Genomic DNA, 18,917 nt, shown 5'->3' with positions numbered 1-18,917 from the left:
GTTCGATCTTGGTACAGTTATTCTTCAAAAGGGTAGACCAGTAGCCTATGTGCCTACAACTCTTACCCACACTGAGATGCAGCAATTGTGTTCTCATGCTCGAAGTTCCATGATTATATTTATGGCTGAGCTATCCAGCTTGAGACTGATCATCAACCTCTAGTCACTGTTTTAAAGAAACCTATGTATACCACTCCAGGAAGACTACAAAGAACAATGCCCAGATTACAAAAGTACAACTTCAAAATGGTCTGTACGAAAAGCAAACTTCTTTATCTGGCTGATACCTTATCCAGATGCCCAGAAATACCACAGAAAAGCTTGATGCAGAGAGTTTTCACTTTGATGTCAAGGAAGTGAGTCATTTTTCTACCACAAGACTTGATGAGCTAAGAGATCATACAAAGGCTGATTCAATTTTGCAAAAGCTCAACCTCTTCATTAATGTTGGATGGCCGTCAAAGCAATCTTGTGTACCAACAGAAGTGCAACCTTATTTTCCTTAGAGAGATGAGATGTTGACAGAAGATGGCATAATTTTCAAAGGTCCTAAAGGTGTCATTCCTACTTCCTTACAATGAGTACATCCAGATTTTGCATTGTGGCTGCCCAGGTTCTGAAGCTATCAAAAGAAGGGCGAGAGGACTAGTAATTTGGCCTTCTCTGTCAAAAGATATCGATAAAGTACTTTCATCTTGTTCAGTATGCAATAGTACTAAACAGCATTTGCAAAAAGAGACACTTCAGCTAAGCAAGATTCCTGAACTACCTTGGTCAACAGTAGCCAATGACATATTCGAGTGGAATAGTCAACATTACTTAGTGTTGGTAGACTCTTATTCAAATTGGTTGGAGATTGGTCTGCTACCTAATCTAACATCCAGTACTGTCATTACTAAGTTGAAACATCATTTCTCAGTCCATGGTAGTCCACACAAAGTTATTTCTGACAACGGTGCCCAGTTTACCAGTTAGCTATTTCAGAAATTTGCAAAAGAGCAGGACTTTATCCATGTTACCAGTAATCCTGCGTACCCACACTCAAACGGCCTAGCTGAACGTGCAGTACAAAGTGCAAAACAATTTCTAGCGAGGTCAAAGCGTGACAATACCAATGTTTTCTTGAATTTGTTTAATCTCAGAAATATACCCCATAACAATTTACTTGGCTCATCTACTCAAAGACTTCTGTCTAGGCAAATCAGAACAACCTTGCCTATCAGTTCCAGTTTGTTGGTGCCTAATGCTAAAAACACCAGAGCAATCAAAGCCCAACTATTCAAAAAGCATTCATTTCAGAAGTCCAGCTATGATAAAGCAAGCAGATTTCTTCGTCCATTGAAAGAAGGAGAGATAGTGAGGATGTAAATGGTGAAACGTTTTGATTGAATTGGTCAAGTGAGAGGTGTATGTGCCAAGCCGAGATCTTACTTAGAGGAATCTGAGAATCTTATGCAGGCATCTTCTTCTGGTGTCTGAATCGATATCACAGCATCATATCTGTGATACAAACTTTAGATCTCAGAGCAATCCTGACAATGTTCCGGTTGAAGGACATGTCTCAGTACATATTCCCATTCCCGATGATGTCTTAGATGTTTCTGAAGTGCATTCATTAAAGACAGTCCCTATTGCTAAACCTAGTCCTAGTTTTTATGTCACACGATCATGTCGTATTTCCAGACCTAGTGTAAAATACACAGCAACCTGGACATGGTATTTTCACTTGTAATTAGTTCTGTATAAGTGCATGTCAATGATTGTTGTCATTGTTATCATGCATGACTTATTTCTCAAAGAGGGAGGATGTAGATAGTGCATGTGTTGTGACTTTAAGATATATTTCAAAGTAAGGGCACATGCATATAAATAGAGAGCATGTGCAGCCAGTAGTGCCAATTTGAGTGAACAGCCAGAGTGCTAATATGTATGAGTGCAGTAATCAGTCTGTCTATAAGTTTATTTAAGTTACTTAGCCTCAATCCTGATGTGTTTGTATATAATAAAGCTGCTTGAACCGAACCCACAACTGTTTGTCTGTTTCATCCTGACCTGATGAGCAATAGCTGGGATGATCTCAGGACTGATGTCACGTAATAACTACATACATTTGAGTTTCAGACTTCAAATCCATCAGAAAATATATCTTCACACAAACCCCTTTTATTCTAGTACATTTCTAAGTTTAAAGGAGCAAATATGTAAAATCTGTCCTTATTTCTGGGTCATTGTCCCACCATTATGTTGCACTTTGTCCAAGTTTCTTGCAATAAGAGATTGAGAGCTATAAAAACTATTATCTGTTAAGCCCTGATGATCTTTGTGGCATTCCGCACAAAACCGTAAATCTTCTGTGCTCTGACTTAAACAAGATTGCTATGCATGTTGGCTTACACAGTTTCCTGGCCAGCAACACTGTTGCTAGCCATGAAACCATGCTTATTTATGTTTAAACATGGTGCGCAGCATGAATATGCAATGTTCACTGCTGCTCACCGCTCATCACTGCACACATATGCAAACTCTGTGTAAGCTTCATGCACACACACTTGTGCACGCACACACACATGGATGCATAGACACAGGCAGATTCACACACCCACAGACAAAAATGCAGGTGCAGACACACACACACATATACACATACAGGGTTAGAGAGACAGACACACACACATACAGATAGCATACACTCACACACACATGCTCATACAGAGATAACACACATGTCCAAAAATTATAGCTACTTTCTTGGCTGAGTACACTTTAGATGTCTCTCTGTGATCAAATGAATGAAAAAATTCATATAATGCACAGCACTGGAAATGCAATATGCTGCTGTGAAGCAGCAGACTTGTTTTTTACCAGGCAATATCTGCACATTAGTACACTGCTGGAAAATGTTCATTCTCCAGTAGGGTAACAATGTACGATTTGCCCGTTATTTAAGATCAAACAACTGAGTCTGGGTTGTAAAACTCGATTAGTGAACCATAGCCAATCTATCTCATTACTAGACATTCACTATTTATATTACATATTAGCCATGGCATTGCTTTTTGTTCTGCTGTTTCATTCTGTGAGCCAGGAATTAGTGGTTTAAGTAAACATCTTAATTATGGGATCCTCTTCAGACGGAGAGCACTTAAAGCTCATTAGGTCATTAGATAATGCTAGGAATGTATTCAGGGTGAGATCATTAGTGAGCCCTTCTGAGATGTATACAGAAGTCGTAAAGTGCCCTTCTGAGATGTATATAGAAGTCGGAAAGTGCCCTTCTGAGATGTATATAGAAGTCGGAAAGTGCCCTTCTGAGATGTATATAGAAGTCGGACAGTAAGAAAGATACATGAAGCTGAGTCGTGATAGATAATAGGTACTTATTCAGTGCTTTTTTGGGGAGTTGCCCAGTTTAACTAAGCTACACCCCTATAATTGCAATAAACCACAGTGGCATGTAGACCGCCATGGTACATAATCTAGCTAGTTATGAATTGTACTAGAACTTCTATTCGTGTTGTGTTTACCTCATTTTAATATACACTGTGACCACCTGGTGAACCATAATATATCACTACTGCAACTCTGTCACTCAGCTGTCTCCAAATTTGGAGATGGCCTTTTCCCTGAAATTTTCTATGCACTGGTCCTACAGAGTGAGGACCATGGCTTTGAATATAAGCTATTGTTTTATTCTTTTCTCTGAATCTCATCAAGGTGTCTCCTTTCCTCTGTATTCCCTGCTGGCATTCTCAAGGTCTCATCATATTATAACTAACACTAACATATCTATTCATAACTACTAATAATACCATTTTCTATGCAATGATTGTCATGGCGTCAGTAATCAGTAGTTAAGAATGAACTGATTTGTTAATGTAAGTCACGTCAATTTGCTAATAATATCTGACACACATTTATTAGAACTGTATGGATATGCAGGTGTGGTCGATGTATAAAAGTTTTGGTTGTGATCACTTTATTCTACTCGGTATGTAAATTATTATACTCGTGGTATAAATGTGAAGCTGAAAGTTTTTATTTATGTTTTTCTTTTTTGTAGTATGCATCTCAGATAGTTTTAATATGTTTTACTATTTTTTAATGAAAAAGAAAGAAAAACAATTGTTTTGGTGCAACTTAAACTTATATATAAGGATGGCACAGTGGTAGTGTTGTCGCCTCACAGCAAGAGGTTCTTCCGCTCGATACTCGGCTGGGGTGCCTTCTGTGTGGAGTCTGCATGTCCTCCCCGTGTTCGTGTGGGCTTGCTACAGTTTCCTCCCACATTACAAAGACATGTATCTGGAGCATTTCTCCCTGGGCCTCCGCTGAAAATTGGCTTTGTTCCAAGTCAGACTTTCCCGGTTAACAAATGTTAAATAAATAAAAATAAATAAACTGTTAAACATATACAGTAACATAAAAAAAGGGAAAATCGGAGGTGAGGCAGGCCTAAAACTTGAACGTTATGAACATTTCTTTGACTAAGCTCAGTATTTTATTTTAAGTGTATAATTGTTTTGTTCTTGTGGACCTTTATCTAAGTCTGTGGCTGGTCATAGCTTGTCTAAACAGTGAAAAATACCAAAGGCCTTTGCCTGATCCATTTGGGCATTGTGCACAGATTTGCCTCTGTGACCCTCACAAATATATCCACTAGATTAAGTAGGCAGGACCTACCTTTTACAAAGTTTTGGTCAGGGCTTTTAGGATTTACTCAGACATAAGTATGCAGGCTAGTGGCTGGATGGTGTGAAGGGGAAATATGGGAGGGGGAAGAAATTTGACCTAAACGTGTTCACTGCTATTAATTGTGATTACCTTAGGTTTACAGTGATTGACACTACTGCATATGAGCTCAGTGCAATGTGAGTGTTTTTAATAAGGTTCAATATGTAATTAAAGAACATTTTATGGATGTTTTTGATGATGTAGTAAAGTTTATTTCATATTTTGCCTTATATATTTTTAATCTTTGCCTTAGTTCTTTATTTATTCTTTTAATGTAAATTTTGATGGAGGGGTATATAAATTTATTTTTTATGTCAAACATATTTCTCTTGTCATAGTGCCTAATGAGATTAATGAGATTAACATGAGCTTGTTTGTAAATTTGGCATTGTATTTGTGATGGATAGGGACACTTGCCATATACAGAAATTTAGATGGGAGCAGGAATTAGTGGTTTAAGTAGACATCTTAGTTATGGTAGACTCCTGTTCAGATGGAGAGCACTTAAAGCTCATTAGGTCATTCGACAGAGCTACGAAGCTTGCCTTGGACAGTAGAATTAGTGCATGCCTGCAGCTGGGTTCTTAAGGAGAATATTACAGGACAGTGGTCTGATGTGACCAGTGATGAGGTAACAGTAGATGTGGATTATTTTTGGATCTGTATTTGTAAGAACCAGATTCAGTAAATTTAAGCCTCTAGTAATGGAGAGTATTCTTTTTTCGACAGTTTGCTTTGGTAAAGTCCAGCAACCATTGTGCATAGATACTTGTTGATGTAGGGTATGTTTGCCAATTTATGGATGGATAATTAAAATGACTGCATTAGGTTCAATAGTTAGAAACTGCCGCTTGATATTGTAGGTGTCAGGGGCAGCAGTGGGCATGCAGGAGCTCCTGTAGTTAACAATGATGTGATAGGTGAACTTGTTTATAAATATCAGGATAAGTGGGAGTTCTGGGTTATCATCTTGTTTAATTATTGAAGAGGTGATGTGTTTGGAGATAGAAATGGTTATACACCCCCACAGGAAGCATAGTCATCCTCAGTGGAGGGTCTAAATGAGTGGTGGACATTAAATTCAAATAATAAGAAAGTGTTGTCACCACACCAGTATCCCATACTTATGGCTGTACAAATGTGTCTATTTTGCAGATTCATGAAGACTTATAATGGCAGGCAGTGTTTTGTTTTGACTTCTAGCACTGAGCAGTCACATATTAATATTGGTCTGACTAGAATTCGTTAGGTCGGCAGTTGTAGAAGTCTGATGTTTACCTAAAACAGGAGCTATTGAATGGAAAATGTGTTGTACATTATGCAGAATTCCCAATGAGGGAAGTGTAGGCCATACCTAGCAGGGCAGGTAGGACTGTCAGTCATCTCCCAACAAGCTATCACATACTGAATCCCTCCCCTAGAATCACACCAGTTACTGAGGCAGTTGTTGAAATCTGTTGCTTTATGCTTATATTTTAGCATCACTCATAGTGATGACAGGCTACTGATGAAGATGAGCTGATTCCCAGTCTTGGAAACATACAAGGAAAGCTCATCCATATCCCTGTTCTTCCAAGGTGGATCACTGAAGGTCATTTACTGTTACATGTGCAATGACAAAGTTGCATGCATGCCTGGGGGTGAACAGATCATTGGTGTCATTATGAATTCTGACACTTGAAAAACCTGACTGTTAGTCTCTCTCTGCTTGGCATGGTGAGAATTGCATTAGTATGTCTAACTAACCAGTCACCTGTGACAAGAACGTTATTGTATGTGTGTAAGTATATTGTGTCTTTATGGGCATTAAAGGTGTGGGTATGGTCCGTCTACAAGTGGTCATGGTGAAATTCCTCGAGCATCAGATGCCCATAGAAAAAACAGTGAGGAACATAATCTCAGTGATTGTTTTCCATGGGAAATAATTTGTCATGTAATGTCTGACGATGCACCAACAACGATTCATTTCTCTTAGGAGATTTCTCCCTTCTTTAAGTTGGTGCGACCATGAAGCTGATATAGATATATAATCCTGAGCAGCAGGACGCTAATTAACACATTTGCTTCCTGAGACCTTTTCTCCAAACTCTTGTACTGCCAGTACACTTCATCAGATTTATGATATCTCATAAAAGGTGTGAGTTGCAAAAAATGTAAAATATAATAGCTGTTTGATAGTCAATGGGATATACACCAATATCAGTATCAAAGATCTGTCTGCAGATGCTGATTTTATACTGCAGCTGTTTTTGCTGTACCTATGAAAATGATGCTATAATAATTTCACAATATTTCAAAACCATATTAATCTATAAAATCATTTGTGTAAGATGGCAAGACTCAATGGCAACATTTTGTGCCTTAATGCTTGCTATGTGATGGCACCATTTGTTCACCTGTAGTTCGCACAGCTTTTATGAAACTGATGTGGTTATTAAAATATAGTTAATATTAATAACTCCTTTACAAACAGCATTTATATTTCAGAATGTCTTTATATTACCCACCATGTCTTAATGTTATTTTTAATAACACCCACTGTTTCAATATACCACCCTCAATACGCTACCCTCAACATGATGCTATTGCATTCTGTTTTTGCATCTCTAGATTATCATTTTTGTAAACACTCCTTAATAACTGCAGCTCTGCACATCCCATGCTGAGCAAAGCATGTTAGCTTGTAGATGCCACCTTGCTACCTTAGCTTTATGTATATACTTTTAGCAAGAATTCAGAAAGTAGACTTTAAAAACAGAGACGAGCATACTTGTTTCAGGGGTCTGGGAAAATATATTTTTTTACACGTTACACATAAATTTAATTTCTAGCAACTATACTCTTGTAGGGAGCAAAATATATATGTTTGAGAGTATGTGGGGGGGGGTGTGACCCCACAGTAGGGATGCTCCCCCTCCCTGCTAGTATCCAATACTCAGGATTGTGGATATCAGCATTTCACAGTAGAATCCTATTTAAGGTCTTGTCAAAAATAAATAAATAGGTGGGAGTGTGAGGGTGCAGGGAAGCTTACCCCGTCAAAAAAAAAGTTTAACTTTTTTTTTACATTTTTTGATTGGCTGTTGATCAACAAGTTGTGTTTGATCACTTGTCATTCTATTGTTTATATATATGAACATACATCTATATATCTATCTATAAATATCTGTATATCTATATATATATTTATAGTCATAGGTGTATACTAGCTAATGGCCCCTTACAAGCCTAGCCATAGGATTACCCTGGCATAGTGCCACCCGACCTTAGTTCCCAGTGCCTCTGTCGAGTAGAGCCACTGGTGTTATCACCAGGGTGAATTTTCTGTTTCCCACCCACTCATCAAGATTTCTCTTGAAGAGGGTCAGCGAGTTGGTCTACTTGACATGTATGGGAAGTCTGTTCCATAGCATGGGCAGTCTCTGGGTTATGAACCTGTCCCTCCAGCATGTTCTGTTAATTGTGGTAATGAGGTTGAGGTCTCTGGAGCGTGTGGTGCAGAGGGATTGGGATTTCCTTAGCTGTAGCATTTCTAATAGCGCTAGGTTAGACATGGCTTTGTAAGTCAAGCAGAGATCACCTCTAAGTAGGCAATATGAGACAGAGAATAGTTGGAGTTGAGTCTGTCCATATAGGACAAGTGTTTATACACACACACATATAAACATAGATATATCAACTCCATGGTCACACAGATGTGAAGGAAAGAGAAATTATCTTAAAACAATGGACTCAGTGCTGGAACACACTTACAAATTGTGTCAGAAGTAATCTGCTATGGAAAGGAATGGTTGTTGAGGTCAGCTAAAGGAAGATGAATCAAACTACTCTGGACTTCATCCAGCTGGGACTTGCTGAAGTGTAGCTAAGCATCTTTCTGGGAGTTTTCTGAAGAAAACCTTGCCTTGTTTTCCCCAGTTTACAGAAGATGTCTAATGCTCCAAAACAAAGTTTATATTTTCATAAAACAGTGTTCACATGCATCTTTATAGGTTCATAGGTCAGCTTCTGAATGTGCAAGCCATACTGGGAACAGTTGTGTTTACAGCAGTAATATTAATATGTGGGCAGGAGGCATTTATGTCACTTTAGGTTCCAGCTATAATTATTCTGGCTTAGCATATGCACAAAACTGTGAATCAATTATCTTACTGCTGACCTGTTAAACTAAAAAACTAACTAAATCCATCTTTTTCATCCAAGGTTTTCTATAGTATGTATGCAAATAACTTTCAAATGTGTAAATGATTATATTTGTTACAGATAAGGCATGTCCGCAAAAGAACTTAGCTAAATTGATCATTTAGGCACAAGAGAATAATACACTGATAAATACATAAAAATCTGCAAAAGAACTTAGCTAAATTGATCATTTAGGCACAAGAGAATAATACACTGATAAATACATAAAAATCTAAGCATACGGGATTTGGGAGACATAAATTGAAGGGTGAATATTTAATACAGCACACAATGATTAAAACTGTGTATTCATGTAAGGGCCTGGTTATATGGGTGGATCCAGATTTGAGTTTTTCTTATCTTATTAACCAACTACTTAATGATAAAACTATAAGCTGTATAAAAATATTTATAAAATCTAGTAAATCAGAAATGATGAAATCTTTGTTTGGAAGTTACACTATACCAAAGATAGAGTATGGAATAATAGTACAGAAACTTTATAAGAAGATTAGTATGAGTAAATTAGAAAGAGCACAGTAGAAATATATAAAAGGCTTCCAACGATGTGAAAGTTTAAGTTATTATGAAACATTAAAATATCTTAACCTGTACAGTGTCTCTTATAGATATTTAAGAGGAGACCTTATGCAGGTATATAGAGCATTTAGAGACAACTACCTTTGGGAATATTTGGGGTCAACAAGGAGTAGTAGAGAATCATCAGAGAACCTCTATAGGAGATTATGTAGGAATGAGGGATATATAAATTGGTTCTCTGAAAGACGTAGTAATTGGTTGTTTCAGAAAGTAGCTGTAGCCTAGAGTAGACTAGCAAATTATATAAAAGCAGGCACTAGTTTGGATAGTTTTAAGAACTACTTGGACACTTATTTTGGGGGTTACTGTTTTAGTATATTGGTAGGTTAGAAGGGCATTATTACCCCTCCCTGAAATATTTGTATGTGTGTAAATATTTTTATGGATTGTGGGAGGCATCCAGCACAGAGAGTGAGGAAGACTGAGGAAAGAGAAAATGGGCAGATAAATGTTACAGATAGGGGAGGAGTGTGTGGGGTCGGCAGCAAAGGAGAGGCAGTATGGGGAAAGAGAAAATGTTTATTCTTACTAGTAACTCAGGAGCAGAAATGATCACCTTATTACTTTACCTTATTCCTTCACCAATTTCCTCCTTAACACGATAAAAAATGTTTTACATTCATGCAATCCATAAAAATGGCTGCATTTCTACCATTTTCTTTCCTTCCTGACGTAGGCTTAGTGGGACTAACCTAATCAGCAAAAATATAAAATAAAAGTAAAACAAATGACTGAATCAAACTGAATTGAGCTAAATGAATGAATAAACAGCACCAAAAACAGACATTGATTAAGTAATAGTAGAGCAATTCTTCAGAACATAACTTTTTAATAAATGTTTTCTCATCACTTCATGTTAATTCAGTCGGAATGCAAAGTTTGTAGTCAGAAAGCATCATCTTCACAAATTATTTATTTATTTTTCCATTAGCATAAATTACTGACTTTCTCTGACATACTGTGGTTTTGAAGCAAGCTATGTTTTGTAGTAGGAGTGTTAGGAGCACATTCTTAGATGGAATAAAAATTCAAATTAAAATTATTTTCATATGTTCTCCTCCAAAGATATTGCTCTAGGCGAACTGAGTTTTCACCAGCGAACCTTTACAAAAAAGGGCTTTGAAATCTTGGGTGGAATTTAAAGACAGTCTTTGCTGCATATGGTTAGCACTTAAGTAAATAAAAGAATGCAAAAAACTAAAAACAAAGAATACATAAACAGGTAACACACCTAATACATGACTAAATAAAGAACACAGCTAATCCATAAAGAAGTAAATAAATAAACAGATAGACTTGCTACCAACTGAAAGATTGATATGTAACTAATATTACCTAATACATAAATAAATAGATAGATAGGCAGACAGATAATGTAAAATCACCTCTGTAAAGAAACTTGTTGGTGATCATGTTATCAGATAGACCTGCATATTGTATACCATTTAAAAGTAAACCCACAAAGGGTGTACATAATGTTTGTGTGTGCTTGCTTGCATGTGTGTGTGTGTGTGTGTGTGTGTGTGTGTGTGTGTGTGTGTGTGCGCACGTGTGTGTATGGTGTGTGCGTGTGTGCGTGTGTGTGTGTGTGTGTGTGTGTGTGTGTGTGTGTGTGTGTGTGCGTGTGTATGTGTGTGTGTGTGTATATGCGTGTGTGTATGTGTGTGTGTGTATATGTGTGTGTGTGTGTGTGTGTGTGTGTGTGTGTGTGTGTGTGTGTGTGTGTGTGTATGCATATACACACATTTGTTAACTAGTAGCTTAACATGTGCATACATCAGTTAACTACAAGTGCACTAATTACTTGCTAAGAAGTGGGGAATATCACTACCAAGATATTTGTAAAATCACCTGCATAGCCTCTGACATGGCTGAAAACCATGCAGAGGTCCATCTCACTGAAATAGTTAACAAACAGATGAAAACAGATTTGCAACAAAATCTTAAGTTTCATAAAATCCTGAAATATCCAAACTCACATTAAACCACAGAAACAAGCATACCTTAGAAAACAACGTTTAGAGTTGCATGACAAAACAGTCTCTGGCTGGTTAAATTTGCAGATGATTGCAAATTAGGAGCTGTCATTGAATCTCACACTGGCACAAATATTCTTCAGGAGGGGCTGACACAGACAAACAACTGGTGTCAGAGCCATGGACTAAAACTAAATTCCAAGAAATGCATAATAGTATCCTTTGGGAAGTCATCCATCCCTGGTAACTATCATATTGACAACACACCCCTTAGGGTTGACCCAGTAGTCAGGAACTTAGGGACACATATAGATAGTAGTCTAGCCTTTGATAATCACGTGTCTACAGTGGTGAGGAAACCATTCTATGTTGCACAACTTATAAACAAAGGTATGACATCTAAGTCCAAGGAAGTCATTGTTCCACTGTATTCAACATTCATCAGACCTATCACTGAGTACATTGCTCCCTTTGGTAAGTATCTAACCAGGCATATCCAACAACTGGAATGTCCACAGAGGTTCCTCACTAAAAGAATACAGGGCACAAGTAATATGTCCTATGCTGACCGTCTCAGGGCCCTATCCCTGTATTCTGTCTCCTACAGGCTTTTGTGGGGAGATATATGCCTGGCATACAGGTCATTGTCAGACCCTCCTGTGGGGAGATATATGACTGGCATACAGGTCATTGTCAGACCCTACTTTGATGGACCTCCTACACTTCCACAAAACAAACAGTACCAGAATTACCTGTTCTAAAGGCGTAAACCTTGCTTGTGATATAAATAGGACCAGCTGGAGAGATAGGTATGTATCCCAGAAATTACTCTGCCTATGGAACAAGCCCGCAATCCATGTAAAGCAGAGTTCCTCCCTAATCCAATTCAAGTGCAACTTGGACAATTGGACCTGAAACCGGAAATTCATCCCTGGTTTGGCACTTATGTCTCTAATGCAAACAGGTAACCTGTAAATGGTTCATCTCCCAGGCCCATGCTTACTCTTATCAAGGGTATCAGATCTCATCAGAGATTTGGGATGCATGGCTAGGCTTAAAAAGTCCCTTGTGATCGTTAGCCTCGTAAACACCTATGAACCTATTATTATAATTAAAAATCTGCAGATTTTATTAAATGAAGCTGTGAAGATAGGTGAAGGCTGCCAGCCTAGCCAGATAGAATTTTGTAGATAATTCTGTCATTTGTAAATATTAATGTAAGCCACAGGCTTGTTCTCTTAAATGTAAAAAGACTGCATTGGATATTGAACTGCAAAAATGTAACAACAGTGCACTCTGCTGTAAGAAAGCTAAGTCAAGCATTTTGTGACTGTCTTTGATATCAAAATTCGGCACTGATTTGTCTAGATGAAGGCATCCTGCCAATTGTTTTAAGACCAGAGTTAATGGCTAGAATTTGCATGTATAAATGTCCTTTATTGCTTTGGTTTCTGACCAGGTATAAAGAATGTAAATGTAGTTTGTGTTAGCCTGGGAACACCAGAGAAGTGTGAAGCATGATGTCATGTGAAGCAGCTCTGTGTTATCAATTTAAAGAGAGAGAATCAGAGAGCTCAGAGCATTTTGCCTTGAAAACATTCAGCTCACCAGCACTGCCTGTTTCTATATGTAAGTTATTTAGAACTGTGTTTTCTCTTAGATATAGCTAGGAAATAGGAAGATTAGACTAGTTTGTTTTTCTGATATCAGAACTTTTGCTACAATATTATTTTAAGTATTTCTCTGTGATCTCTGACTCTTGACTAGCACTGTGTAGTAAGAATTATTGTCTTGTGTTTTTATTATTTATTATTAAATATTTTTAAACCTTTCAACTGTGGCTGTTTTGTGTAGAGATAATTTAAGTTCTAAGAGTACATTGCATGTATATAGTGATGCTGTATCAAGTCAATCCAAATAAGTCTTGACTGTTAGGTCACACTTACCATTTGGATAATAATATTGCACAGTAATAATTGGACATCCTTTTAAGGGCCTTTGAGTAGCTGATAAATATTAGCGGGTGGTGACAGTGTTTTCTACCATATAGTCTGCGTAAAAGGGGCACAGCTGGAGAACCTGTGCCAGCCTTCCCCAGGAGTGTCTGTGTGGTTGTATAAACTCTTATCTCAAAGTATGTGTGTGCCAGCTACTTGGGCAGGGATATGAAGCACTAGTTGGACTGAGAGGGTGCTGGAGGTTTTAGCTTGCCCACTAGGCTAAGATCTGTACCCTATAGCTGTGCCAGTGGGGAATCTTGTTGGAGATCTGGAGAGAAAGGGAGAAACCAGACCCAGACTGACTATGATATCTGTGTGGTCTTAAGGGAAATTGTACTTTACTGTGTGTGTATTTATTATCTTTTCCCTATATGGACGCCCCTCACTGGTGTTAGTGGTGGGGACTGAGGCTCCTTGATTGCTGGGCCAGGGCACTGGTGTCACAGAAGCTATTAAATAAAGGCACTTCACTAGGTAAGGCTGTAAAAAGTGGGAAATGGAGTGTATTTGGAGCACAGAGAAGAAGTGCATACCGTAATATGGATTCAGTCACAGGCCCTGATATGGAGCAACATTGTAAAATGTCCTTGCATTCTAGATTTTATTACACATTTTAGCCTTGGAGAATTTCAAGTTATTGCTTCAGTTTTTATCAGAAATAAAGAAAACATCACTTGCCCTAGAATATTTTAAGATTTTTTTCAGCAATGGCTTCAATATTAATAAATAACAATGCAGAGGAATTCCATTCATTGCAATATAATTTCTAATTAAACTAAATTAGAGACATACTTACATTTCATCTGAACAAAGTCAAGCTGATGAATTGACTGCAGTAGAGGTTCGCTGTCCAAGGTCAGCTCAAAGTCTGCTGACACTTTAGGCTCCAGTGCTCCTTTTACCCACTGTTCCTGTGACATCTGTACTCGCTTAATCAAAGCATCTGAAATCTGACAAAGGCATCACACTCAGGTATTACAGTAGCAATTAATCCTATATCAGTCTCCTGAAATTTCAAAAATCCGGTCATTCTATCCAGCACTTTGAATGTTTTACAAAAGTATTCCAACCCCAAATGTATACTTCAATCTCAGAAAGAAATTTCAGGTAAAGTCTCAGGTTAAGAGCAATTCAGAACTGACAGTGAGAGGTAACGTACTAAGACAGTGGCTAATCTTAGAAAATCATCAACGCTTCATTTTTTGACATACTGACACTAACATATCTGTAAGTGAGACATTATATGAATGAGGATCTGTTTTCAGTCATTGAATGCACACAAAGTAGTTATGACATAACGTCTAACATACAAAACATATATCACTAGGTGACCATGATCCTTCTAGCTGCAGCTTATTTTATTTTAAACTTGCACGTAGCTTCTCTGATAACTGACATTGTAGTTCCCATACAATTTGTGAAAGTCTGCACTTACCAAAATGGAGCACAGCTGTATCTCCCTCAGTTGTAATCCTTGTAATCCAGCTCCATGGCATAGAGAGATGTAGCCCTGACTAAAATCCAGGCAAGCAGATTTAGTTAGCAATCTAAGTAACAGAAGAGCTACTTTGTGGAAGAGAGCAATGTTAAAGCTAATCCTGCATGTCTTTTGGGAGAAGGGTTGGGAGTATTCTATGAAATTCATTCAACCTGTAAATCTCCACTGGAAACCACAGGTGAGATAGAGGCTTCCACCTTCAAGTAGGGTCTGCCACTAGGAGAAAAATCACTGATGGAAGTTGTTAATGAAGTTTTTGCTCTATCCCACTGTTTTCGCATCTCTCTGGGGCTGTTTCCGGCATGCATAGAGGGACGGTAGGGTTTAAAAGGGAAAAAATCTCTGACAGCTCTACAGAATGAAGAGGAAAATGCATTTAAAAACCTGTTATCATAGCGAAGAGTTCCTATGGAGCAAAGGACTGATCCCTCCCAGATAATTCCTACAGAAAAGGGAATTACTTTTTCAGTTGTCTGATTTTGCTGGATGGATGCATGCTGTGTAGACATAACTTGGAAGCACTGGTGTTGTCATCACCTTGATGGAACAAGCCTTTAACCCGCTGACCATTGCTGTGATAAGACATTGACTTAGCAAGGTGTTCTGCTTTTGTTGGGAGCTCAGCTACTGTCCTCCATCTATCCCAGAATAATGATCACTTGGCTGTAACAATACATTACTATGATGACAGCACAGCACATGGAGGGGAAGGGATGTGGGCATCCTTTTCTATGGAATCACATGGTAGACTAACAAATTAATAATTTTTTAAACCTTTGTTTTTCTGCTTCCTTCCCAATTCATCTGGTCCCAGATCTTGCTAACTTCACTATTCAGTGCAGTTCTTTTCTAGATACTAATTATTCCTTTCCCTCAGTTAATGCATGACCTTCTCTTTTATCCTCTTGGGGGTGGGAGATACTTTCTCATAGTAGACTTTGACATTGTATTGGTGCATGTACAAGCTAGTGCAGCCTAGCTACAGGGATCTACAGTGCCACAAAAGGACATAATCCAGTGACATCTCCTTTTTCTTTCTGAAGTACATGGTAAGGCATATGGTGACATCAGAACCCCAGCCCACCACAAGTAGAAGACATTACTACAAGGATCCTGCAGTCTCTGCTGAGCTCTTAACAGTTCCACACTTGAGCCCTCACCCCTGGAAAGGAAAACTGCCTTTAGTGACCTACTTGTAGCCACCCATAATGGTACATCATTGTACTCTATCACCTAATCCTGGTGTATCAGAATCACAAACAAGATTTTTGAAAATCCTTACATTCTGTGGCCAACTACAATATTTTCAAAATCTCAGACATGTCCCACATTAAACAAATCAATTTTAGAAGGTATAAAAAAATTTCCTCCTTCCTTACCAGACCCTCTGTTCCATATTACAACATCACTACACCCATTCCAGATATCACACTCCCTAAAATTATAACCAATTGCAACTTCTATTCTCAATTTATGAAACATAAAACTGTACAAGAGTATTTTGAAACAGAATATGTTTATTTTCCTGATACTCGGGTTCTCTTTCTGAAAGTCCTGAAGTGAGACAACCTCATTCTTGCAAAACTTCTAACATTTATTTATAGTGTTTCACTAACAACAGAGATTGTTCCATATACCTTCAAACATGCATTGATTAAACAATGCCTTGATTAAATCTCTCCCAAAGGTATCATCCCCCTCACCTTTGAAACTAATTACTGATCAGTTGCTAACATCTACCCACTTGCAATTATTCTAGAAAAAATGAATGTAATCATATACTACAATACATTAACAAATATGATATCTGATATACCAGTAATGCAACTTGAGCCCAGTCAAGCACTATATCAGCTATTATATGAACAAATGAATAACATACACTCTTAATACGGAAAATGCCATGCTGACTGGAGCATTCTTCACTGATCTAAAACGGGCCTTTCAGACTGTAAACCACACCATCCTTTTATATAAGCTGTACTAGTAAGTTTTTTCTTCAGAAATCATAAAGTGGTTTAAGACTTCCTTATATAACAGAATATTTCAGTTTATTTCCACTGCTGTGTACTCTGACATCGTGCCCTCAAGGTTCTGTACTGGTGTCATTACACTTGATCTACCAAATATTATCTGATTATTTTATGCACTTTAAATTTATTTTTTTTTTGCCAAGTTTTGTAGTATGCTAACTCATTTTAATTACAGACCTGACCTCCAAAGTAATGCTAACATATCCTTCCAGCATCTTAATATTCATGCTATAAATATGTCAGGAGTAAGTTAGACTTTCGTGTTTGGAAACTTTTAAAACATATTTTTCTGAAACAGTGGCTTGAAAATAACTTTAATTTTTACAAAAAAAGTGTTTGGATGTGAAGGATACTTGAGAATCTTTGTAATGTAAAAATATAAGTTAGTTTCCCCACTTTAAACATGACTTTTAAGGTCCTCAGAGTTTTGTTTACACCTTCTGACAACATCCACATACATTCTGATAATAACCACAGCAGTGTTTAGAAATTTCCCACCATTTTATGCTGCCTTTGCCCCTTGAGGCACTGAATGGATTAATAGAACCACACTATATGCAAACAATTCAAACTGTTCTTTTCTTGCCCTACACATCTTTGGGAAAACTTAATGACTCCCTTCTTAACAAAAAACAACAAACCAGCTGAACCATAACACAACATTTAATATAAGTTGTGCGCTTTCGTTCCATATTCATGTAAGACCTTCTTGAAAATATACACACTTGCCATATATTAACTTCTTAAATAGACATAAATTATGTAACTTCCATCCTGAAAGCATAAAAACTAAACAGATACTTAAAGAAACATAAAAAAAAAACACAGAAATGTTAAAATAATTGTTTATATACTTAGACATCTACCTACAGTGAGTTATTCAACATATAGTTTGATTAAATATCATAAATACCCCATGTTCTTCAAAGCACATTTAATGTTTTATATATATATATATATATATATATATATATATATATACATATATATATATATATATATATATATATATACTTATATATGCACACACACACACACACACACACACACATATATATATATATATATATATATATGTATATATATATATATATATATATATATATATATATAAATATATTTATACACACACACACACACACACACACACACACACACACACACACACAGACTCACACTCACCCACAATCTCACAAACACACACACACACACACACACACACACACACACGTATACATTTGTGGTCTGTACATGCATATCTACAGTTACAGAGGGTGACTGCAGTTTTCCAGTTAAGTTACCACATTCTCTTTCATCTCCTGTAAGTGTGACTTTATCGAAGTGACGGATTTCTGTGCCCCTGTGATCCTAAGATCTGTATTGTCTGGAGCTTTGTGCACCTGGTAGTGTCACTCCTGGTAAACTGACCTATGAGGCAGGGGGGCAGACAAAACTGATACATTAGGAAAGGGTATGACATCCTGAGTCTTGAGTTCTACTGGGAGACTTCAGTACTGATGTGATTAATGATGAAGATTCAAGTGTCGGACAGCTTATCGAAGACAAATTGTTGAACTGATTTATATAGTGTTCCCCTTTACAAATCTGGTATTCATAAGATATTTCTTGAGGGACTGCTTCATTGGATCCCGTCTTTGTCGGGAGGCATGCCACCCTACTTTATTAACTATTTCTGGGATTGCACCACTTTTGAAACACTTTGACAAATGCCATGAAATAGTATTCTGACAAATCTGCTCTTGATAGTTAGGAGTTAGCAGACACTTGAGGGAAACTGATCAGAAGGAAATTCTTGACTGAAATAAATCTGATTGGTGAATTGTAATGAACATCATGTTTAAATACAAGGTTGGTGATAACATTTTCCCGTGTCATA

At 37.4% G+C, this 18,917-nt stretch overlaps 1 protein-coding gene across 2 annotated transcripts in view; it reads right to left on the bottom strand.

The window, feature by feature from the left end:
• Positions 1 to 18,917, bottom strand: part of TRIM67 (tripartite motif containing 67) — a 965,652-nt gene that overhangs the window by 528,720 nt on the left and 418,015 nt on the right. For both annotated transcript variants that reach the window (XM_044064611.1, XM_044064621.1), the window contains exon 5: positions 14,286 to 14,439. In XM_044064611.1, the coding sequence (XP_043920546.1) occupies positions 14,286 to 14,439 (154 nt within the window). The remainder of the gene's footprint in view (positions 1 to 14,285; positions 14,440 to 18,917) is intronic.

This window comes from Protopterus annectens, chromosome 1.part0 (genome assembly GCF_019279795.1).
Source record: "Protopterus annectens isolate FY-2018-M chromosome 1.part0, PAN1.0, whole genome shotgun sequence".
Taxonomy (NCBI): Eukaryota; Metazoa; Chordata; order Ceratodontiformes; family Protopteridae; genus Protopterus; species Protopterus annectens.
This window is presented reverse-complemented; position numbering and strand designations above follow the sequence as displayed.